Source organism: Carassius carassius, chromosome 45 (assembly GCF_963082965.1).
Source record: "Carassius carassius chromosome 45, fCarCar2.1, whole genome shotgun sequence".
Lineage (NCBI taxonomy): Eukaryota > Metazoa > Chordata > Actinopteri > Cypriniformes > Cyprinidae > Carassius > Carassius carassius.
In genome coordinates this window covers 25,772,945-25,800,595 of record NC_081799.1, presented here as the reverse complement: position 1 = coordinate 25,800,595, position 27,651 = coordinate 25,772,945, and the positions used below count along the sequence as shown (strand labels likewise).

Here is a 27,651-nt window from a genome sequence, read left to right as displayed (position 1 = left end):
AGCCAGGACAATAGCATCCACTATCCAGTGGGATAACCTCTGCTTAGAGACAGCCTTTCCCTTCTGCTGGCCTCCGTAGCAGACAAAGAGCTGGTCTGAGGTCCTAAGGCACCGAGTTCTGTCCACGTAGGTGCGGAGCGCACGTACTGGACAGAGCAGCGCCAGGGCTGGGTCTGCCTCCTCCAAGGGCAGCGCTTGCAAGTTCACCACCAGATCCCTAAAAGGAGTGGTGGGAACTTTGGGCACGTACCCAGGCTGGGGTCTCAAGATAACGTGAGAGTTAGCCGGCCCGAATTCCAGGCACGCTTCGTCAACTGAAAATGCCTGCAGGTGCCCGACCCTCTTCACCAAAGCCAAAGCCGTCAGAAGTGCGGTTTTCAAAGATAAAAACTTTAGCTCTACTGAGAGCAAGGGTTCGAAGGGAGCTCTCTGCAGTGCTGATAGAACCACTGTGAGGTCCCAAGAGGGGACTTGCTGAGGGCGAGGCGGATTGAGCCAGCAGGGCCAAAAAGGCGCAACCATGAGGACCTGCTCCTCATCCTCCCTGATCTTGCACAACGTCTGTGCAAGAAGGCTCACTGGGGGAAACGCATACTTGCGCAGGCCCAGCGGCCAGCTGTGTGCCAGGGCGTCCATGCCGAGGGTGCCCTCGGTCAGGGAGTAAAACAACTGGCAGTGGGAATTTTCCGGAGAGGCAAACAGGTCTACCTGAGCGTCTCCGAAGTGTTCCCAAATCAGCTGAAACGACTGGGGGTGGAGTCTCCATTCCCCGGGGCGAGACTGCTGCCGTGAGAGCTCGTCGGCTGCACGATTGAGCCTGCCCGGAATGTGAATGGCACGAAGCGACCTCAGATGCTTGTGACTCCACAAGAGGAGATGGCGAGCGAGTTGCGACATGCGACAAAAAGACGCAAATCGACCCGTATCTCTTTTGTGAAAGAAATTTGCTCTTTCAGAGGTGTTGAAGTGCTCAGGGGAATGCGGGAGTTGTCGCAGGAAACCCAGACGAACCGCTGAATCACGCCGTCACACCAACACCAGCTCTTGCTTGTAACACTCCGGTGATAGCAGCAAGCGATGTGCCCGGCTCCGAAGCGAAAGCTTGAATGAGAGTTGCTCGCGTTGCTCGCGTTGCTCGCGTTGCTCCTTATATACCCGCTCTGCGGGGCGGAGCTCGCAATGCATATCCCGCAGACCAAGGTACTTTGTGTACCGTTGGCTCGTTTTGTACCACTCGAAGGTGATTGGGCTCTCGGGCGAGATCCCATTCGTAACGTTGAATGTGACGGACTGAAAGGGAACTTTAGACTCCTAATGTGTTTTACTAAGAGTAATTCATGAAGCATTTTAGCCCTAAAAGTAGCAGCTACGTCTGGAACAGTCTAGGAGAAGAAACAAATTAATTTACCTCTTGTCTATACAAACATGACTTCAGATTAATTTATAAAACTCTCTCGTCCTACTCGTGTAGCACCTCTTCTCACAAGCAAACACCTGTACACATCACTCATCATCAGGCAATCACCGTGATCTGTTATATAAATCTGTCAATAATAATATCATTACCATATCATTAATGTTGACCTAGTTTAACTAACTTTAATGTGATAGCCCTATAGTCTAATAGGGGCCCTGTGCCTATCTCTGGGTTCCTGGCTTAGAAAAAGATATGCACTAAAACAGATAGTGTGTAGTATAGCTTAATTTTGTGCCGATTTTTTCAGTTGTTTATGTTGCCCCCCCAAACAAGCCAAATGCTTCGACATCCTGGTAACCCTTCTGGTGTGTAAGATGATATTAAACAAGCTAGGTAAACGCCTGTATAAAACAAGGGTAAAACGTTATAATCACTAACAGCGCAGACTAAATCGGTGAAAAAAGTAAATTGGTACACAATAATATTTTTTGGACATGATTTATTAATGACTCAGCATCATCTATATTAAAGAGAAAATAATCACGTCATCCGATCTTTAATGTGAATAAAGTAAGCTTGACTAGTTCCACAACTACTGAAACATGTTGTTTTCTCGCACCGGACTGTGTGTGTGTGTGTGTGTGTGTGTGTGTGTGTCGGTGGTGGTGAGGTAAAAGGGGAGCAGGCAGTGGACCAAAGCAATGTGAAGCAAAGCAGGGGGAACTCGAGATGTTTAAAACTTTTTTTGTTGTTGCTCTGTTTGCATTTATATTGTTTTACTACTTACACAATTAGTTTAACTATATATCATTATATTATTTACAATACACATATTTCAGTTATATTTTAGGGGGGGACCCCCTAAAACCCCGGACGGAATTTGAAACTTCCATATCATTGCATTCTGTTTTTATTCACAATTTGTAGTGTCCCAACTTTTTTGGAATCGGGTTTGTATTTCATTTGTTTTAACTTTTTACTAGTTGCTGAAAAGTGGCTAAATGGAACTACTGAGGTAAACATGTAGCACTGCATCAGTGTGTCATCAATGGATGCTCTGCAGTGAATGGGTGCCGTCAGAATGAGAGTCTGATAAAACATCACAATAATCCACAGCACTCCAGTCCATCAGTGAACATCTGGAGAAGACAAAAGATGAAAAAAATCCAGCATTAAGATGATTTTAACTCAAACACATAGAGTCTATAATCCATAATAACACTTCCTCCAGTGAAAAAGTGCATCTGCTGTTGTCTCTCACATCAAAATCCTTTCACCCCCTGGTTTTAAATGGCCATGCTATTAAAATGATTTACAGTATATAATTCACATCTAGTGGCCATTGTAAACGCAGCATTAATGCTGGATGTGTTTCATCTTTTGTCTACTCCAGATGTTCACTGATGGACTGGAGTGCTGTGGATTATTGTGATGTTTTTATCAGACTCTCATTCTGACGGCACCCATTCACTGCAGAGAATCCATTGATGAGACACTGATGCAATGTTACATTTCTACAAATCTGTCAAAATAGTAACTACACATCTGCATTCAGTTATATGCACAATGCACTGGAAAACAACCAACAACCAACCAACAGTCAAACCAATGACACAAAACTCATTTCGAGCAGATGCCACTAGCACATCTTTGGCAGTACCATCCAACTATTTTTATGCACATTTTGGTATACCACAAAAAAAGACCCTGGATGGAAACGCCAAGATATGCATAAATTCCAAAAATGTGGATAAAGAACTTATGCGCTTAACTAAGTAGGATACATTTCTTATCCAATAAAAAAACATAATGGAAACACTTTTACCGAATAAGAAAAAAATATCTAACAATAAAGACTAATAAAGACTAAAGACATATTTTCTTGTTTTGAACAAATACTAACATTTAAAAAAATTTTTTTTAGAAAACATTCTAAAATTCATACAGTAAATTCATTTTGATTCAAGAATTGTTTTATATTTGTACTAGAAAACAAGACTGAATGGATGGAAATGGTGATTTATTCGCAAATGCTTTATGCGCTATTCCAATTTTGCGCATAAGTTTAATTCATAACTTTGGATGGAAACATGGCTATTGATAGTTACTGTACCCTGCCCAGGCGATGAGAGTGACGCAGGCGTAAGGAGACCAGGACAGAACGAACACAATGATGACCACAAACGCAATCTTCGCCAGCTTCCACTCGGTCTTTATGGACTGCTGCTGGATGAGCGCTGTCTTCCTCACATGACTGCCCAGCTTCTCCAGATCTCTGAACACACAAGAAGATGGATAATGGGACTTTTTTTCCCAAGAATGACATGTACAGCATGGGGACTTTCCAGTTAGGGTGACCAGACATCCTGGCATGACCTGTCCTGATTTTTTATCATGGCGTTCTTGATCCCAATCTGCGTGTGCAGCAAAAAAAAAAAAAAAACAGCGAATGGACAAATACACTCAATATTTACAACCGATATTTTATAACATAACATTATTTACAGACGACATACTGTAAATAATGTCAAATTATGCTACAGTATATGGATCAATACTTTAGGGGCATGAGTGCCTCATAATAAATTAATTGATTTTGATCATAATTAATTAATTGAATTTATAAAAAGTGGTAACCTGCAATCACCATCTTAAATATATTTCCACCTGATTTCACCTTAAAGAATACTTTTGTTGCATGAACTGATGCATGCAAAAAGTATTCTTTAAGTATTAAAGAATACTTTTTGCATGCATCAGTTCATGCATTTAGGCTGATTCAGTGATACAAATTTTGGCTTGAATGAAACCAGTTAACTAAGATGTTATGGTTTTTAGGTTATAGTTTTGTGTGTGTGTGTGATTAGAGCAAAAATTATAAGATTGGAGAGTATATTAAATATTAAAATAAAATAATGTTTTCTACATAAATGTAATCAGTGAGAATCTTAAATATTAAAATATTAATATTAAAAATGCAAAATATTATTAAAAAACTAATTTAACATAAATTTATGTAAATTACATATATAATGTGCATTTAATGTATATAATGTAAATAATATGATATAAATATATATATATATATACATACATACATACAATATATACAATAACTCATTTTCATTTAAGCTGAAGTACAGTACTAAAATGATTAAAATTAATAAATAAAAATAAACCTATACAGACATATTTAAAAAAATAATAAAAAAAATATTTTTTTTGAATAAATTAATAATAAAATGACAAAATCACCCAACAAAATTACTTATAATGTAATGAAAATTCAAATGAAAATTATAAAAAAATAATAATAATAATTTGATGCAAAATATTAACAAAAACTAAAGTAGTAAATCAATAATAATAAAATAACACTGGCTACAGTTACTGATGTAGCTACAATTTTCCAACAATTATTTGGCAACAAACTAGTCAGTATTTAGTATACATGTAAAAGGATTTTAAATACATCCATCAAATAAAGTGAAAATCTACAAATACATTTGAAAATGTATGAGATGTTGAAATGGAAAGCATGTAGGAACCTGGTTGGCGCTCTACCTGCTTGCTTTCCGAATGGCGAGGAACATGAAGAAGTAGCAGTAAGAGATGATTCCAAGAGGGATGAAGAACACAAAACAGCAGAGCATCAAAGTGTAGCTCTTGTTCGCCGGCGTGGACGTCACATAGTCCCACGTGCAGGACGTCATGAGGCCTTCTGGGATATAGGAACCTGTCCAAGAAAAACAAAGTCAAATAACTGAATAATTGTGAATTCATATATTAATACTAGATTATGTTATTTCATCCAAAGGCAAAGGAAATATGTTGCACCTAGTGTCAGTTTCATTAACGGAATAAATGCACTTACTCAACCAATGTTGCTTTAATAGAGAGAGGCTATTGCAAATTGGAATTACTAATAGGAATTTAACTGATGACTTAAAATAAAGCATAAGTATTTGTTGATATTTTATGGATTTGTGCTTACTGGTGAAAGCGCAATACCTAAAATGCAAAAGTACATTTCTCAAATGACAATCATTACGATTATAATTTTGAGCAAAAATTATTTTTTATCAGTTCAACCAATTAAACAGCATAATGAAAATGTGACCAAGATTTGATTGACTGAAACTAGATTATAATGTTTAGACAATTTGTTGACTAAAACATGACAAGGTTGACTAAATATGATGATAACTAAAATTTACATTTAAGTAAGACTAAAAGCACTGGCCCCCGACTGAGCCTGGTTTCTCCTGGTTTTTTCTTCTTCATTCTGTCACTGATGGAGCTCCTCTGGCTTGTTTAGTTGGAGACACTTAATATCCAGTGATGTCATCGACTTCATGATTACATGGATACTGATTAAACTGAACTGAGCTGGATGATGACATCACTGAATTCATTGATGAACTGCCTTTAACTGAATATTGAGTGTTTACTTTTGTCCTTTTGCATTATTACACACTGTTTTTCTATTTAATATTTTAAAGTTGCTTTGACATGATCAGTATTGTTAAAAGCACTATATAAATAAAGGTGACTTTACAAAATTAAACTGCTGTACAGTTCCTAGAAGATTCAAGAATTTTATTTGTCACATACACAATTATATAGAGCATATATAACCAGCAGTGTAAATGTAAGAACATAGAAAAAAATAGACTAAAATATTTAATATTTTCTGACTAAAACTAAACTAAAATATTTCAGCTTTTATTAGACTAAAACTAGACTAAACATTTCAGATTTTATTAAACTAAAACTAGACTAAATATTTCAGATTTTATTAGACTAAAACTAGACTAAACATTTCAGATTTTATTAAACTAAAACTAAACTAAAATATTTCAGATTTTATAAGACTAAAACTAGACTAAACATTTCAGATTTTATTGGACTAAAACTAGACTAAATATTTCAGGTTTTATTAGACTAAAACTAGACTAAATATTTCAGATTTTATTGGACTAAAACTAGACTAAATATTTCAGGTTTTATTAGACTAAAACTAGACTAAATATTTCAGATTTTATTGGACTAAAACTAGACTAAATATTTCAGATTTTATTAGACTAAAACTAGACTAAACATTTCAGATTTTATTAAACTAAAACTAGACTAAATATTTCAGATTTTAATAGACTAAAACTAGACTAAACATTTCAGATTTTATTAAACTAAAACTAAACTAAAATATTTCAGATTTTATTAGACTAAAACTAGACTAAACATTTCAGATTTTATTGGACTAAAACTAGACTAAATATTTCAGATTTTATTGGACTAAAACTAGACTAAATATTGCAGATTTTATTAGACTAAAACTAGACTAAATATTTCAGATTTTATTAGACTAAAACTAGACTAAACACTTCAGATTTTATTAAACTAAAACTAAACTAAAATATTTCAGATTTTATTGGACTAAAACTAAACTAAAATATTTCAGATTTTATTAAACTAAAACTAGACTAAACATTTCAGATTTTATTATACTAAAACTAGACTAAACATTTCAGATTTTATTAGACTAAAACTAGACTAAATATTTCAGATTTTAATCGACTAAAACTAGACTAAATATTTCAGATTTTATCAGACTAAAACTAGACTAAAGTACTTCAGATTTTATTAGACTAAAACTAGACTAAATATTTCAGATTTTATTAGACTAAAACTAGACTAAATATTTCAGATTTTAATCGACTAAAACTAAACTAAAATATTTCAGATTTTATTAGACTAAAACTAGACTAAATATTTCAGATTTTATTAGACTAAAACTAGACTAAATATTTCAGATTTTATTAGACTAAAACTAGACTAAACACTTCAGATTTTATTAAACTAAAACTAAACTAAAATTTTTCAGATTTTATTAAACTAAAACTAAATTAAAATATTTCAGATTTTATTAGACTAAAACTAGACTAAACATTTCAGATTTTATTGGACTAAAACTAGACTAAATATTTCAGGTTTTATTAGACTAAAACTAGACTAAATATTTCAGATTTTATTGGACTAAAACTAGACTAAATATTTCAGGTTTTATTAGACTAAAACTAGACTAAATATTTCAGATTTTATTGGACTAAAACTAGACTAAATATTTCAGATTTTATTAGACTAAAACTAGACTAAACATTTCAGATTTTATTGGACTAAAACTAGACTAAATATTTCAGATTTTATTAGACTAAAACTAGACTAAACATTTCAGATTTTATTAAACTAAAACTAGACTAAATATTTCAGATTTTATTAGACTAAAACTAGACTAAACATTTCAGATTTTATTAAACTAAAACTAGACTAAATATTTCAGATTTTAATAGACTAAAACTAGACTAAACATTTCAGATTTTATTAAACTAAAACTAAACTAAAATATTTCAGATTTTATTAGACTAAAACTAGACTAAACATTTCAGATTTTATTGGACTAAAACTAGACTAAATATTTCAGATTTTATTGGACTAAAACTAGACTAAATATTGCAGATTTTATTAGACTAAAACTAGACTAAATATTTCAGATTTTATTAGACTAAAACTAGACTAAACACTTCAGATTTTATTAAACTAAAACTAAACTAAAATATTTCAGATTTTATTGGACTAAAACTAAACTAAAATATTTCAGATTTTATTAAACTAAAACTAGACTAAACATTTCAGATTTTATTATACTAAAACTAGACTAAACATTTCAGATTTTATTAGACTAAAACTAGACTAAATATTTCAGATTTTAATCGACTAAAACTAGACTAAATATTTCAGATTTTATCAGACTAAAACTAGACTAAAGTACTTCAGATTTTATTAGACTAAAACTAGACTAAATATTTCAGATTTTATTAGACTAAAACTAGACTAAATATTTCAGATTTTAATCGACTAAAACTAAACTAAAATATTTCAGATTTTATTAGACTAAAACTAGACTAAATATTTCAGATTTTATTAGACTAAAACTAGACTAAATATTTCAGATTTTATTAGACTAAAACTAGACTAAACACTTCAGATTTTATTAAACTAAAACTAAACTAAAATATTTCAGATTTTATTAAACTAAAACTAAATTAAAATATTTCAGATTTTATTAGACTAAAACTAGACTAAACATTTCAGATTTTATTGGACTAAAACTAGACTAAATATTTCAGGTTTTATTAGACTAAAACTAGACTAAATATTTCAGATTTTATTGGACTAAAACTAGACTAAATATTTCAGGTTTTATTAGACTAAAACTAGACTAAATATTTCAGATTTTATTGGACTAAAACTAGACTAAATATTTCAGATTTTATTAGACTAAAACTAGACTAAACATTTCAGATTTTATTGGACTAAAACTAGACTAAATATTTCAGATTTTATTAGACTAAAACTAGACTAAACATTTCAGATTTTATTAAACTAAAACTAGACTAAATATTTCAGATTTTATTAGACTAAAACTAGACTAAACATTTCAGATTTTATTAAACTAAAACTAAACTAAAATATTTCAGATTTTATTAGACTAAAACTAGACTAAACATTTCAGATTTTATTGGACTAAAACTAGACTAAATATTTCAGATTTTATTGGACTAAAACTAGACTAAATATTTCAGATTTTATTAGACTAAAACTAGACTAAATATTTCAGATTTTATTAGACTAAAACTAGACTAAACACTTCAGATTTTATTAAACTAAAACTAAACTAAAATATTTCAGATTTTATTAGACTAAAACTAGACTAAATATTTCAGATTTTATTGGACTAAAACTAAACTAAAATATTTCAGATTTTATTAAACTAAAACTAGACTAAACATTTCAGATTTTATTATACTAAAACTAGACTAAACATTTCAGATTTTATTAGACTAAAACTAGACTAAATATTTCAGATTTTAATCAACTAAAACTAGACTAAATATTTCATATTTTATTAGACTAAAACTAGACTAAATATTTCAGATTTTATTAGACTAAAACTAGACTAAATATTTCATATTTTATTAGACTAAAACTAGACTAAATATTTAGATTTTATTAGCATAAAACTAGACTAAATATTTTAGATTTTATTGGACTAAAACGAGACTTAACATTTCAGATTTTATTAGACTAAAACTAGACTAAATATTTTAGATTTTATTGGACTAAAACTAGACTAAATATTTCAGATTTTATTAGCATAAAACTAGACTAAATATTTTAGATTTTATTGGACTAAAACGAGACTTAACATTTCAGATTTTATTAGACTAAAACTAAACTAAAATATTTAATATTTTATTAGACTAAAACTAGACTAAAATAGTTCAGATTTTATTAGACTAAAACTAGACTAAAATAGTTCAGATTTTATTAGACTAAAACTAAACTAAAACATTTCATATTTTATTATACTAAAACTAGACTAAATATTTCATATTTTATTATACTAAAACTGGACTAAATATTACAGATTTTATTAGACTAAAACTAGACTAAATATTTCTGATTTTATTGGACTAAAACTAGACTAAATATTTCAGATTTTATTGGACTAAAACTAGACTAAATATTTCAGATTTTATTGGACTAAAACTAGACTAAAATGTTTCAGATTTTATTAGACTAAAACTAGACTAAATATTTCAGATCTTATTATACTAAAACTAGACTAAACATTTCAGATTTTATTAGACTAAAACTAGACTAAATATTTCAGATTTTAATCAACTAAAACTAGACTAAATATTTCATATTTTATTAGACTAAAACTAGACTAAATATTTCAGATTTTATTAGACTAAAACTAGACTAAATATTTCATATTTTATTAGACTAAAACTAGACTAAATATTTAGATTTTATTAGCATAAAACTAGACTAAATATTTTAGATTTTATTGGACTAAAACGAGACTTAACATTTCAGATTTTATTAGACTAAAACTAGACTAAATATTTTAGATTTTATTGGACTAAAACTAGACTAAATATTTCAGATTTTATTAGCATAAAACTAGACTAAATATTTTAGATTTTATTGGACTAAAACGAGACTTAACATTTCAGATTTTATTAGACTAAAACTAAACTAAAATATTTAATATTTTATTAGACTAAAACTAGACTAAAATAGTTCAGATTTTATTAGACTAAAACTAGACTAAATAGTTCAGATTTTATTAGACTAAAACTAAACTAAAACATTTCATATTTTATTATACTAAAACTAGACTAAATATTTCATATTTTATTATACTAAAACTGGACTAAATATTTCAGATTTTATTAGACTAAAACTAGACTAAATATTTCTGATTTTATTGGACTAAAACTAGACTAAATATTTCAGATTTTATTGGACTAAAACTAGACTAAATATTTCAGATTTTATTGGACTAAAACTAGACTAAAATGTTTCAGATTTTATTAGACTAAAACTAGACTAAATATTTCAGATCTTATTAGACTAAAACTAAACAAAAAATTTCAGATTTTATTGGACTAAAAGTAGACTAAAATACTTCAGATTTTATTATACTAAAACTATACTAAAATACTTCAGATTTAATTAGACTAAAACTAGACTAAATATTTCATATTTTATTAAACTAAAACTAGACTAAATATTTCATATTTTATTGGACTAAAATGCTTCAGATTTAATTATACTAAAACTAGACTAAAATAGTTAAGATTTTATTAGACTAAAACTAGACTAAAATACTTCAGATTTTATTAGACTAAAACTAGACTAAATATTTCATATTTTATTAGACTAAAACTAGACTAAATATTTCATATTTTATTAAACTAAAACTAGACTAAATATTTCAGATTTTATTGGACTAAAACTAGACTAAAATACTTCAGATTTTATTATACTAAAACTAGACTAAATTACTTCAGATTTTATCAGACTAAAACTAGACTAAATATTTCATATTTTATTAAACTAAAACTAGACTAAATATTTCATATTTTATTGGACTAAAATGCTTCAGATTTAATTATACTAAAACTAGACTAAAATAGTTAAGATTTTATTAGACTAAAACTAGACTAAAATACTTCAGATTTTATTATACTAAAACTATACTAAAATACTTCAGATTTTATTAGACTAAAACTAGACTAAATATTTCATATTTTATTAGACTAAAACTAGACTAAATATTTCATATTTTATTAAACTAAAACTAGACTAAATATTTCATATTTTATTGGACTAAAACTAGACTAAAATACTTCAGATTTTATTATACTAAAACTAGACTAAATTACTTTAGATTTTATCAGACTAAAACTAGACTAAATATTTCAGATTTTATTGGACTAAAACTAGACTAAAATCTTTCAGATTTTATTAGACTAAAACTAGACTAAATATTTCATATTTTATTGGACTAAAACTAGACTAAATATTTCAGATTTTATTAGACTAAAACTAGACTAAATATTTCATATTTTGTTGGACTAAAACTAGACTAAATATTTCAGATTTTATTAGACTAAAACTAGACTAAATATTTCAGATTTTATTGGACTAAAACTAGACTAAAATGTTTCAGATTTTATTAGACTAAAACTAGACTAAATTTTTCATATTTTATTGGACTAAAACTAGACTAAATATTTCAGATTTTATTAGACTAAAATTAGACTAAATATTTCAGATTTTATTGGACTAAAACTAGACTAAAATACTTCAGATTTTATTAGATTAAAACTAGACTAAACATTTCAGATTTTATTAGACTAAAACTAGACTAAACATTTCATATTTTATTAGACTAAAACTAGACTAAATTACTTCAGATTTTATTAGACTAAAACTATACTAAATATTTCAGATTTTATTATACTAAAACTAGACTAAAAAACTTCAGATTTTATTAGACTAAAACTAGACTAAATATTTCAGATTTTATCAGACTAAAACTAGACTAAAATACTTCAGATTTTATTAGACTAAAACTAGACTAAACATTTCAGATTTTATTAGACTTAAACTAGACTAAATATTTGAGATTTATTTTAGACTAAAACTAGACTAAATATTTCAGATTTTATTGGACTAAAACTAAACTAAAATATTTCAGATTTTATTATACTAAAACTATACTAAAATACTTCAGATTTTATTAGACTAAAACTATACTAAATATTATTTTATTAGACTAAAACTAGACTAAATATTTCAGATTTTATTAGACTAAAACTAGACTAAAATACTTCCGATTTTATTATACTAAAACTATACTAAAATACTTCAGATTTTATTAGACTAAAACTAGACTAAATATTTCATATTTTATTAGACTAAAACTAGACTAAATATTTCATATTTTATTGGACTAAAACTAGACTAAATATTTCATATTTTATTGGACTAAAACTAGACTAAAATACTTCAGATTTTATTATACTAAAACTAGACTAAACATTTCAGATTTTATTCGACTAAAACTAGACTAAATATTTCAGATTTTATTCGACAAACTAGACTAAAATACTTCAGATTTTATTGGACTAAAACTAGACTAAATATTTCAGATTTAATTATACTAAAACTAGACTAAAATAGTTAAGATTTTATTAGACTAAAACTAGACTAAAATACTTCAGATTTTATTATACTAAAACTATACTAAAATACTTCAGATTTTATTAGACTAAAACTAGACTAAATATTTCAGATTTTATTCGACAAACTAGACTAAAATACTTCAGATTTTATTGGACTAAAACTAGACTAAATATTTCAGATTTAATTATACTAAAACTAGACTAAAATAGTTAAGATTTTATTAGACTAAAACTAGACTAAAATACTTCAGATTTTATTATACTAAAACTAGACTAAATATTTCAGATTTTATTCGACAAACTAGACTAAAATACTTCAGATTTTATTGGACTAAAACTAGACTAAATATTTCAGATTTAATTATACTAAAACTAGACTAAAATAGTTAAGATTTTATTAGACTAAAACTAGACTAAAATACTTCAGATTTTATTATACTAAAACTATACTAAAATACTTCAGATTTTATTAGACTAAAACTAGACTAAATATTTCATATTTTATTAGAGTAAAACTAGACTAAATATTTCATATTTTATTAAACTAAAACTAGACTAAATATTTCATATTTTATTGGACTAAAACTAGACTAAAATACTTCAGATTTTATTATACTAAAACTAGACTAAATTACTTCAGATTTTATCAGACTAAAACTAGACTAAATTTTTCATATTTTATTGGACTAAAACTAGACTAAATATTTCAGATTTTATTAGACTAAAACTAGACTAAATTTTTCATATTTTATTGGACTAAAACTAGACTAAATATTTCAGATTTTATTAGACTAAAATTAGACTAAATATTTCAGATTTTATTGGACTAAAACTAGACTAAAATACTTCAGATTTTATTAGACTAAAACTAGACTAAACATTTCAGATTTTATTAGACTAAAACTAGACTAAACATTTCATATTTTATTAGACTAAAACTAGACTAAATTACTTCAGATTTTATTAGACTAAAACTATACTAAATATTTCAGAATTTATTATACTAAAACTAGACTAAAATATTTCAGATTTTATTATACTTAAACTAGACTAAATATTTGAGATTTATTTTAGACTAAAACTAGACTAAATATTTCAGATTTTATTGGACTAAAACTAAACTAAAATATTTCAGATTTTATTATACTAAAACTATACTAAAATACTTCAGATTTTATTAGACTAAAACTATACTAAATATTATTTTATTAGACTAAAACTAGACTAAATATTTCAGATTTTATTAGACTAAAACTAGACTAAAATACTTCAGATTTTATTATACTAAAACTATACTAAAATACTTCAGATTTTATTAGACTAAAACTAGACTAAATATTTCATATTTTATTAGACTAAAACTAGACTAAATATTTCATATTTTATTGGACTAAAACTAGACTAAATATTTCATATTTTATTGGACTAAAACTAGACTAAAATACTTCAGTTTTTTTTATACTAAAACTAGACTAAACATTTCAGATTTTATTCGACTAAAACTAGACTAAACATTTCAGATTTTATTAAACTAAAACTAGACTAAATATTTCAGATTTTATTCGACAAACTAGACTAAAATACTTCAGATTTTATTGGACTAAAACTAGACTAAACATTTCAGATTTTATTATACTAAAACTAGACTAAATATTTCAGATTTTATTCGACTAAAACTAGAGTAAAATACTTCAGAGTTTTTAGACTAATACTAGACTAAATATTTAAGATTTTATTAGACTAAAACTAGACTAAATATTTCATATTTTATTAGACTAAGACTAAACTAAAAAATTTCAGATTTTATTAGACTAAAACTAGACTAAACATTTCAGATTTTATTAGATTAAAACTAGACTAAACATTTTATATTTTATTAGACTAAAAGTAGACTAAATATTTCATATTTTATTAAACTAAAACTAGACTAAATATTTCATATTTTATTATACTAAAACTAGACTAAATATTTCATATTTTATTAGACTAAGACTAAACTAAAAAATTTCAGATTTTATTAGACTAAAACTAGACTAAATATTTCAGATTTTATTAGATTAAAACTAGACTAAACATTTTATATTTTATTAGACTAAAAGTAGACTAAATATTTCATATTTTATTAAACTAAAACTAGACTAAATATTTCATATTTTATTATACTAAAACTAGACTAAATTAGTTCAGATTTTATTAGACTAAAACTAGACTAAATATTTCAGATTTTATTAGACTAAAACTAGACTAAATATTTCAGATTTTATCAGACTAAAACTAGACTAAATATTTAGATTTTATTGGACTAAAAATAGACAAAAATACTTCAGATTTTATTATACTAAAACTGGACTAAAATACTTTAGATTTTCTTTGACAAAAACTAGAATAAATGACAAAAAAAAAAAATAGGATAAGGTTGACTAAATATTATAAAAACTAGCAAGGACATTTTACAAGGGACTAAGAATCATCTGACAAAAATAGATGACAAAATGAACACTAAACTCACTCCATCCCACAAGGGGTGCCAGACTCCAGCAGAGAGAGTAGATCCAGACCAGGAGGATGATAATGAGTGTCCGGCGTCCAGATGTCCAGCGGATGGCCTGCAGGGGTTTGGTGATCACGATGTAGCGGTCGATGGAAATGGCCAGGAGGTTGATCATGGATGTGATTCCAAACAGAGCCCCACAGAAGGCATACATCTTACAACCTGCGTAGAAGCAGATGTTTGATGTGGAAACAGAGTAAGCGTCATTTTTTAAATCAATATATGTATTAATCTCACATCAACAATTTACAGAGTCAGTTCAATATACAAGTAAACATTATTTTCTAACCTATCCCACCCTCACTAGACAGAACACTTAAATTAAACACTTAAACATTGAGCTGACGTGTAAAATAAAAGGAATAAATAAATAAAAAGAATAATTATAAAAATAAATACATAAATAAATAACAATAATAATAAATAAAGAGGTTAAAGAAAGGTTACACTGTCACATCTGCATTTTTAGTCAATGTAACATCCAAATTATTCATGTAACATTGAAGACTTTTTTTTTCTTCAGATTAAAACGTTTTTTTTTTTCAACAGGAAAGTTCTAAGTAATCATTAATAAATGGTTTAGTTCTTTATGAGTTACACATTAATTCTTACGCATTAGTTAAACATGGATTAACACATATTAGTGTTACCGTATTGTATAAAGTGTTACCGGAAAGATCTCTAACCCTTACAATATGACTTGGTTCCTCCGATTTCCATTTTAAAGCTATAGATCTCTTTGCTGCTATCAGAGCCAACTTAACTAAACGTAAATGTTTCCTTTGATCAAGCTGAAGAACTGACACATCCTCCAATAACATAGAGCTCGGAATAGATGGAAGCTTAACATTAACAGTTTTGTCAATGGTTTTTATTATGATTCTATTGGGTTTAAGTAACTGAGTAAATGTCTTGATGTGGAGGATGGGAAATTAGGTACCCATTTCACCAAACACCCATTCCTTGAACATGCAGTTGACGAAGAAGATGGGCGACTGAGTGATGGCCATGAGGAAGTCGCTCACTGCCAGATTCATGATGAAGTAGTTCGGAGGCGTCCGTAGTTTCTTGTTACTGAAACACAAAAAGCAGCTTCAGTCACAGTCACAGTTATAGAAGCTAAGAGTAGATGTAAAGCAAAAGCATGTTATCTATGGCCATTTCCTCAAAACGTCAGCTAAACTCATTGACTTTGACCAACCAAACATAATGTGTCAACTCACACTCCTTTAAACCTTTAATGCACAGATAATTCACACAATTATTTTCACTTTCATATGATCAAAGTATATAGGTAGTGATAACTGGAATATATCTCTATATAAATAGGTAAAGAATGCATTTTGCAAGTTGCATTATCAAATTGAAATGAAAGAGTTGAATCTTTAGACAATTATTTTTTTATTTTTTAACTTGGCACGTGTTTTTATTTCTTTCTTTATTGAGTATCATATTTTATCAATTAAACTTTAAGGCTTATGGCTCATATAGCCTGATATGGAGGAAAAACAGCTCATCTTCATTCAGAGACAATAAATAAATACATTTTATCTGGTGCTTGTGATGCTGCTTTTAATGTAAATCAGTGAGATCTTTCTAACAGTAGAGCAGATACTGATATAAACTGATCTAAATATGACTCATGGCTCTATATCTCCAGTAATGTGTGTCAGTAAGATGAGATGTAAATGATCCGCACATATAACGTAGAAATCAAGGCTCCTCAGAAGATGTGAGATGTTCTGGAGGCTTGTGAAGATCATTCCTCCGCTGAGGAACAGTGAAAGTAAAGCTTCTGGAAACAAACGCTCCTCAAAAGATCCTGAGGATCAGATTTGAGACTCTAAAACATGATTGATGGAGAATCAAGTAAAGCTGAGCTGCTTCAGTCCAGGAAGAGTTCATCTGGAGATATTACTGACCTTATTCTGACCTTTACTTGATCAAAATCAGGAAAGATCTGGCACGAGAAGCTCCAACTGAAGCTGATTACACTAAAAGAGCTTTTACTACAACTTTAAACTATAAATCAGACGACAGAAGACGTGCAGTAGATTGTGTGTGACAGGTATAACAGCAAAGTCTTCATAGAGTAGGGTTAGAACAGTGCTAGAAGCTTCTACAAGCCTTGAAGGTGTTAAGTTTATTGATTCAACACATTGCATCTGAGGTGATTCATCACACAACAATCACAGTGATTGCACATCATCTCATTAATCCTACAGTCACAGTTCACACAATTTCCTCTGATTGAAAGTCCCCCATCTGAAACCCTTTTCCCCGTCCATCAAACATTAGAGCTTCAGGAGACATCAACACTTCACGGGAACAACACGGACTTTCCTAGAAAGCTCTCAGCTGACAGACGACCTCCAGAGAGACACTGCAGCTCACTTCACAAGGACGAGTTGTGATTCTCAGTCAGGATCCTAAATCCTCACATACAGCATCGTAAGAGTATGCTATTATCTGATTAACAGCAGTCATGTTTAGTCATTAGGTAACACCAGAAATAATGTGGGACAGAGATGGATTGTGACTTTGTTGCATATATTAGACAATATTAAAGGACAATTTTAAAGTTCCTGTCTCGAGGAACTTTGCTGCTTAATGGCTACTAGGGTTTTTATGGTATGACTTTTATTCGTCGTTGGATCTGCATCATCTAAACCCTAAAGTTCGGCCACTGCTGCCCATCAGCCTCTATATAATCACTGCGTTGTCTTCTCATGGGAGTAAAAGAGGTTGTAAATCAGAAATGTTTTAAGCTTGTTGAGCTGGTCTTGTTAATGCAAATCTAAGCACATTTAGTAAATTCTAATAAAGTCTAATAAGTTAATGGAGAGGAGCGCTAGAATAAATGAGAAGCCTTTTAAAAGAGGTCAGACATTGATTCTTGCGTTGTACAGCAGGTCTGTTGAATTAAACAGGTTGTCCGTGGCTTTGTTTCTGTCTCTTGTCATTGACCACTGAGAAGCTGATGGTTTATTTTCCACTTCCACACGATCACCACAAACTCCCAAACCCTAAAGGCCTTCATGTGCATCTGATTAATTACGGTCAAAAACATTTTGCTTAGTTTACAGTCAATGTGCATCATGTTACATAACTGCATGGCTACATTTCATTACGTTATGCAATCATATTGTTAATGGGCCAATGCTAACAGCAGCTTCTAGAAGACATAACTTTGAAAGAAAAAAAAACATTACAATATGATCTCATTTGTTGACATTAGTTGATGAATTACCAAACTAACAATAATCAATGTATTGTAAAGGTTTTATTCATATTGGTTAATGCTAGTTAACAGAAATACAGTGATTTACTGTTTGTCAACTTTAAAATATCAGTAGCACTTTACAGTTGTATCTCATTAGTTAATGCGATATCTAACATAAACTAACAATGGGCAATATTTTTTAAGTATTTGTCAACTAGATATTGATTGTTTGTTCATGCAAGTTCACAGTGCATCAACTAATGTTAACAAAACTAACTTTTAATCAAACGTTGAAATAAACATTAAATAAAAGCTATGGAAACATTGTTTATTATTAGTTCATAATTACTCATTTTGTTAATTAATGAAACCTTATAGTAAAGTGTTACAAATGAAAAAAAAAAGCATAAATGAACAGTCTTTTAAGCCAGAATATTAAAAAAAGCCAGAAAAAAAATCAAGATTCATAAAGACAGATCACTCAAGATTCAGATTCAAGATTCATAAAGACAGATCTTTAGCACTCGTAAGTGTGTGTGTTATGTCTTTAGAGCTGTGATCGATAAGAAAGTGTTGTGGGACTGAGAAGAGCGGTGCTCTTTGAGAGTGAGAGCTGAACAAATGCAAAAAGTGTGTCAGCGGCCCTGGAGGATTTAGACTGAATGCATCGCATAGAGTATATCCACAATAAACCGAATGTTCATTTCACAGCACATTTTGGTTGGTTTTTGATCCTAGTCTTTACACTAAAATGCCACTTAGTCATGTTTTACTCATCTAAATTGTTTTAGTCTAGCTAAGATTTTAAAACAATTAAGCATTTCTATAACAACTCAAAATTCATTATATACGCCTGTAAAATATATGATTAACCTATTAATATGAGTGAATTTAAACATGCAACACACATAGATTTTATATATATATATATATATTTTATATAAATAGCCAACTGAAATATGAAATTATAAAAAATATTTTTTAATGATACTCTAAATATCTAATATGCAGCAGTGTTTTAATGAGTGAGTCATTGAATAATTCACTCAACCAATTAGTTAAAAGGGCTGATTCATTCAGAAACAAAGCAAGTCCTTACGAATGAGTCACTGAATCATTGATTCACTCAAACAGATGATTCATTCAGAAACCAAGCAGGTGATTGAATCATTGACTCACTTGTGCCATTTGCACAAAATTCATTTCAGTAACGAAACACTGCTGTGTGTTGCTCAAAGACTCGCAATAGTAAAAAAAAATTTGAAACTGCGCAAAATATGTTAACTTTATTTCTCTGTTGCATATAATCAATACTGACAAAATCACTGAGTATTTGTTTGTGAAAAAATGTAGTTGACGAAAGACAATTAGTTATCAACAAACTTCACACTGCAGTTAACTACTCCTGTTTAATCTTAATTAATCTCATACTTTTATTTACAGAAATGACATCATTCTACATCCATTCACAATTTTTACGTTTAATCTAAACGTTTAAACTTTGTCATGTCTGAAAATGCTCCTGCAGCGTGTCTGCTGTCACCATCTATTACTGACAGCAAACCGTCCCTTTTCAGCAAAAACTAAAATAAATCCGTCAGTATAAAACCATGTCAAGACTGCTAGACTTCAAACAGCAGTACGAGTAATTAAAATGAAAGACAAAATTAGCAGTGAGTCATACTGCAGTGACGCAGGATTGAGGAGTTATTAAGACCAAACATTTCACACCATCAGTTGGCGCAAACCTCAGTGTAATCTGTATGCTGGAATATGTGTCCTGAAATCAGTTTTTAATGAGATTTTGTGAAAAAGGAATTACAAAAGATCTCAAAAGTGGCTCAAACTGTGCTCAGATGTGTTAAGATCAGAGATCTCAATATGAATTTATCAGCACCCACATTATTTTTACACTGGGAAGTTTGTATTAATTAAGATAATTTACTGTTTTTGAAAGAAGTCTCTTCTGCTCACCAAGGCTGCATTTATTTGATAGAAAATACAGTAAAAATAGCTAAATATTATTACAATTTAAAATAGATGTTTTCTATGAGAATATCTGTTAAAATGTAATTTATTTCTGTGATCAAACCAATCATTCCTCCAGTCTTCAGTGTCACATGATCTTCAGAAATCATAATAATATTCTGATTTGCTGCTCAAGAAACATTTCTGATTATCATCAATGTTACATAATACTTTTGTGGAAACTGTGATACATTTTACTTCTTTGATGAATAGAAAGTTCAAAAGAGCAGTATTTATTTGGAACAGTATTTTGGAACATTGTACATTGAAAAAATTTCTTCATTTTTAATTGTTTTTTAAATTGTGTGTGTGTGTGTGTGTGTGTGTGTGTGTGTGTGTGTAAAACGTAATATACTACCATTTGAAAGTTTGGGATCAACAAGATTTTTTTTTTTTAATTAATACTTTTATTCAGCAAGGATGCATTAAAATAATCACAGATATTTCAAATATATGCTGTTCTTTTGAACTTTCTATTCATCAAAGAATCATGATTAATGAAAAAAAAATTGTGCAGCACAACTGTGTCCAACATTGATAATAATCAGAAATGTTTCTTGAGCAGTAAATCATCATATTATTCTGATTTCTGAAGATCATGTGACACTGAAGACTGGAGGAATGATGCTGAAAATACAGCGGAGCATCACAGAAATAAATTACACTTTAACACAGATTCACACAATTTTTACTGTATTTACTGTATTTTTTAATTTAATAAATACAACCCTTAACATAAAACACTTTTCTCCAGGAAATCATGTGTAATGCTCACTTAGACACTTGACTGTCAAAGAGCCTCAGCTTCACAACAATAAACACTTAGATTAAGTTGATGAGACGTGAAATCCTACCTGAAGAAGGCATACATGACCAGCAGGTTTCCGATCACTCCCACAGCCCCGATAACAGCCACGAAGAATGCCACTATGTAGTGTGCATGATCGGGAACGTCCACTTTCCTGAAGAAGCCTCGGTTCATGTCCACCGTCTCCTCCATACCTGCCAGAAGACGCTCATTAAAGCTCCATCTGACTTCACTGACCTCTCAAAGTTTAGACAAAGAGTTTCTCCAGGAGAATCTCCTCTTAATAGTTTTCCAACTTGCTTTAGTGTGGTTACACCAGTGTTTGGGGTTTGTTCACAGCATGTGATTCAAGAGGCTTATGGCAAATAAGAACATGCTCTGTTTGAGCTCTCGCTCCTCCTGCACCGCCTCCAGCTCCAGAAATACAGGCAAAGCAATAACACGTGCTGCACATAGACTTATTTTTTAAATAACTTCACATGAATATGTTTCATGGTCTTCATACCTGAGAGGGTGAATTAGTACTGCATGTCTGTCTGGATGAGCTTTAGTTACAATTCATGACTAATATTACAAGTTATGAAACAATATTTAGTGTCTCGGGACAGTAAGATCTTGAAAACATGGGGTCAGTTGTTTCTGGACTCTCAAAAATATCTAAAAATAGGTTGAATGCGAATGCTATATTCTGTCTCCAATTTTATTTAGATTGTATGATCCTAGACAGAGGATTTTACATTTAATTTTAACTCCCTTTTAATTAAGGGATAACTTAATTTTAACTTCTTTATTTATTTCACTACATTACAGTAAAAATTTATTTTACTTATGTAAAACTTGTTTATTATTTTTATTATTATTCCAAATAGCAAACAATAAATTAATAAATTGAACAAAATGAATAAAGATGTATTTAGTTTCAATCTTCTAAATGCAGCTTCCAGATCCTCAGTACTCATCTTACTGGACCTGTCTGCTGCTTTTGACACAGTTAATCACCAGATTCTCCTGTCCACCCTCAGAAAGATGGGCATCTCTGGATCCGCACTCCTGTGGGTTAAGTCCTACCTCTCTGACAGATCCTTCAGTGTGTCTTGGAGGGGTGAAGTTTCTAAGTCGCAACAACTTGCTACTGGGGTTCCTCAAGGCTCAGTACTTGGACCACTTCTCTTCTCCATCTACATGACATCATTAGGATCTGTCATTCAGAAGCATGGCTTTTCTTATCACTGCTATGCTGATGACACCCAACTCTACCTCTCATTCCAACCAGATGACCCGACGGTAGCTGCTCGCATTTCAGCCTGTCTGAGTGACATCTCTAGCCGGATGAATGACCATCACCTTCAGCTTAACCTTACATAGACAGAACTCCTGGTGATTCCAGCTAACCCATTGCTTCATCACAACTTCTCTATACAGCTGGGCTCATCAACCATTACTCCTTCGAGGACAGCCAGAAACCTAGGAGTTATGATGGATCATCAGTTAAGCTTCACAGACCACATTGCTACAACGACCCGGTCCTGCAGGTTTGCCTTATACAACATTAGAAAGATTAGACCCTTCCTGTCAGAGCAAGCCACCCAACGTCTTGTTCAATCTCTTGTTCTCTCCAGACTGGACTATTGTAATGCTCTCTTGGAGGGCCTTCCTGCATGTACTGTCAAGCCTCTGCAATTGATCCAGAATGCAACAGCGACGGTTGTCTTCAATGAGCCAAAAACGTTGGCGTCACGTTACTCAGGGACGTGGGAACTATATTGTGAGGGGGGGGGGATTCTTGGGGGGCGGGTGTTAGTGTAGGCCTATAGTAGGCTGTGTTATGTATCCTGATTGACTTTATGATTAGTTAAATCTGTTTTGCACATGCATCGCCACAGAGTGAACCATTTCTCGTTCACTTCACGTCTGTGGGCGTTACGCACAGCTCAGTGTGGCCCAGGCACGGCACCAGGATTCCAGTTTTGGATGGGCCAGACCAACTGTGGGTGGGCCTTAAATTAAAAATGTTAAATTAAAAAAATAAACATTATCCAATCACTGCTTAACCTAATAAAAAATATTGACTAATATAGCCTACTGTTATATTATCTGTGCGTATACATAATAAAGATTTTAATAGCTTGATGCTCTTTAAATATTTTGTTGCATTGTTAAAAGATTTGGTTCATAGGACAGACCCATCCACGATCGCTCTCCATGGTTCTGAAGAGCACTCCATTACGCATGAAACGCAACATACCTAGACTGCGTTTCCCGAATGAATGATGATTTGCTTTTATGTCATTTTTCCTTTTTTGTTCAGAATATTCACAAATGTGTTAGCTATGGAATGAAATACCTGATATTCAAATACATGCAAATGGAAGTGTATTGTTGTTTAAACACCTTTATAAAAATCGCGTTAGTTGAGCTGTATGCTTCATATAATTTTATGACACAAAATTTTGAAATGTATATATATATATATATATATATTTATATAAATGTACTGGGATCCTGCACTGGCAGTTTTTCTTCCCAGTACAGCATGACAAACATAACACCTGAGTCCTGCTGTGTTTACAGATATTGAATATTTCTATACTTCAGTACTGTATGTGAACTGAAGCCCTTCAGGCGGCTGATAAAGCGCCCTGCGGCTCTGATTATTCATTTGCTCCCAGTAACTGCTCCTGTCTAAAAGTGCGGAGGAAACCTCTTCAAATCTGACTGATGTTACACTGAAGCATTTATGAAAACAGACATATTAAGATATGACACACTCTTTCAGTATCCATAAAACAACATATGTTGTGCAGGAGAGATTTATAATTGTAATCATTTAAATTAGACACAGACATGAGCCTCACGATTAAAGGAAGTAATTAAACCCGAGAGAGAGTGATTAAATGCTCTATGTAGGTGCCATAAGAGGATTTCCCTCTCTTTATTTATTTATTTATTTATTTAATGTTAATATGATCAAGACCATCAACAGGGTCATGCAAGTTAAAGCTGTTCAATCTGAATGTAAAAAACAGCTTCTGTCTAAGATGACTAATTTCATTGCATCATCAAAATTACATAATACTCAAAAATACATCATGCATCAAACCACAACCACGGAGCAAAAAGTTTAGAGAAAAGCTCCTGAAACGTGTGTGTGTGTGTGTGTGTATATAATTAGATGTTAAGAGGCCAACCCAAAAACTTAAGCATAAACAAATGTAAAAAAAAAAAAAAACTCCCAATTTTAAGCTATTTCTCTGGATATATCCCAGTAACAAAGATTACTAATCATTGGTTCATCAATGTTCAAAGTTTATCAATCATTTAATGCTTCTTTGTTCTCCCTGTGACCTAAGACTACATTTAGCTTTCAGGACAGAAACTCTCAAAAAGCAAGTTTCCAAATGGAATGAAAGGTCCGACGATGTTCAAATGTGGGAAATTATCATCTTTTTTGTTTTCCATCAAATGACTTTAAAATAGCAAAGCCAAAGGCCTCACGCAGACTGAAACGACAGACAGACGTCACCAAAACCAACACAAACACAGACGATGATGACAGATCCAATTACAATCACCCCAATTGATGACTGAAATCTGCACAGGCTGATTTTTGTACTTTATGTTTAGTGTAAAGAGTCATTTTGAGTGGAAACAATGTCTAACAAATAACATGAGAAATAAAAAAATGCATATTTTTCATAATTCAACAGAATAAATGTTGTAAAACATGCAAACACAGACAGAAAATAATCACAACAAGCTCACTATGATTTCATTTCTGACAGACTATATTAAAATGCTTCAGAATGACAGCTAAAATCAATATATGGCAATTTTTTTCTAATATAAAGTAAAAATTTGAGTCCAAAATTGTTTTAACAAATACATATTTTTGAAATGGTTTATAACTTATACCAAATACAACAGAGGAGTCAAATCATTATATGGCTATTTTTGTAGTTTGTGTCTGAAATAGTAGACAAAGTGACCATTTTTAGACCAAAAAATTTTGTAAATGTTTTTAGACATCCAAACTGTTCCTCCTAATTAAAAAAAAAAACAATTTAATGTACAAAAACAGAAAATAATCATAATAACTCATAATGATTTAATTTCTGACAGATTCAGTAAAAAAAAAAAAAAAAAAAAAAAAAATTAGATTTTCGGTGCCAAAATAATGTTTTACAAAATAAAATTTAAATGTAAAAATGTATATATGTTTATATAATAAATAATAAAACAAAACATTAAAATAAATGTAAAAAATACATGTTTTAGGGTTAAAATAACATTTTATATAAAAAAAACATTAAAATAAATAAATGAATACATGAATGAAAAGATTTTTACAAATAAAGTTGTAAATTTTAAAAAAATGTTTACAGAACTTACTCCTAGTTCAACAAATAATTAACATTTTATTTGCCTATTTTAATTTTTATTTATATATTTATGTCAAATATAAAGTGCTATTTGGGTGCCAAAATATTGTTTTATAAAATAAAACACACAAAAAATATTTTTTATAAAAAAATAAAAAAAAAACATTAAAATAAATAAATGAATACATGAATGAAAAGATTTTTACAAATAAACTTGAAAATTTAAAAACAAATGTTTACAGAACTTACTCCTAATTCAACAAATAATTAACATTTTATTTGGCTATTTAAATTTTTATTTATATATTTATGTCAAGTGCAATTATGGGGTAAAAATAATATTTTACTAAATAAAATAAACAGAAAGTGTAGCTGATTGTTGGTAATTGATCAGATGAGAGTGTGGCGTTACCTGCGGTGTTGTCTCTGTCTGCGCCTGCAGTGTTTCAGTGAGATCTGTCCACATGTGAGTCAATGCTGTTGAACATGAACAGCTCCAGCTCTGGCTGTGGTCTAATCCAGCAGAGGGGCGGAGCTTCACTTACAGTCGTCATGAGCACACTGACTGACACACAGAGCGACCTCACGGCACTTGGACACTGATCCACACGCTCAATTGATTTTATTGTCATTTTCAATTGCCCACAATTTGTTCATCCGGACAGAAGAGACTGGAATGTCAATGCCATGCATGTTTAATGGAGGATTGGTGTACGGAGAACACATGTAAATCCAACCATAAACCTCTTAAATACTATAACTACACCAAATGTTCTGTATTATGCAAGAACTCATGCAGTCTGACAAACACTGGGGTTATACAGAGAAAATTCTCCACTGTATCACATGCAAAACAACATTATTTGGAAGAGTGTTATTTAAAACTAGTTTTTAGTTTTATATTTTTTCTTTTCACTTTCATTTCAGTTAAAGTTTAGATTAGATATAGTTTAGTTGCTTATATTATTTATTGGTTTTAGTTACTTCAGTACTTATAGATTATTTCCAACCAATCCACCAATGTAATTTTGACTTTATCTCATAATTCTTTTTTCTCTCACATTTTGAGATTCTCTCAATTCTGTTTTTTTTCTTTCTTTCTTGCAGTTTGCAATTTCTCAGAATTGTGAGAACAAAAGTCAGAACTGTGGGATACAAAGTTGCAAATACCTTTTTTTATTATGTGTCTTAAAAGACTTTTTCCAAATAACATATGTTATAAACTCAATTCTGATGAAAAAAGTATGGCAAGATATAAATTGTGAGATAAATATTCTGAATTATGAGATATAAACTCAGAATTTTGAAATATAAATTCAACTGAGAGATATACATAAACAAAAACACTGAATAATGAGAGAGAAACTCAGAAATGTGAGATAAACTTATTTATAAACTTTTTATAAACAATATAATCAGAATTGAAATCTAAATCTAAATCTAAAATTTTGACATAGACACAGAATTATAATATAAACTCAAAATTGCAAGTAAACATGTAGACTTCTGAGTTTCTATCCCACAATTTTGAGGGGGAAAAAAATTATTTGCAAAATCACAAACAAAACAAAAAAAGTCCGAATTGCGAGATGAAAAGTGACAATTACCAGAACTCCAACTGAGAAATAAGAAATGTTGCTTT

At 30.2% G+C, this 27,651-nt stretch overlaps 1 protein-coding gene across 1 annotated transcript in view; it reads right to left on the bottom strand.

The window, feature by feature from the left end:
* opn4xa (opsin 4xa) overlaps positions 1–26,480 on the bottom strand; it is a 42,060-nt gene extending 15,580 nt beyond the window's left edge. The window contains exons 1-6 of the mRNA XM_059539948.1: positions 26,422–26,480; positions 21,677–21,824; positions 16,512–16,645; positions 15,530–15,733; positions 4,982–5,153; positions 3,531–3,692 (exon numbers count right to left, since the gene is read on the bottom strand). Of these exons, the coding sequence (XP_059395931.1) occupies positions 3,531–3,692; positions 4,982–5,153; positions 15,530–15,733; positions 16,512–16,645; positions 21,677–21,822 (818 nt within the window). The 5' untranslated portion in view covers positions 21,823–21,824; positions 26,422–26,480. The remainder of the gene's footprint in view (positions 1–3,530; positions 3,693–4,981; positions 5,154–15,529; positions 15,734–16,511; positions 16,646–21,676; positions 21,825–26,421) is intronic.
* Between the last annotated feature and the right edge of the window lie 1,171 nt (positions 26,481–27,651).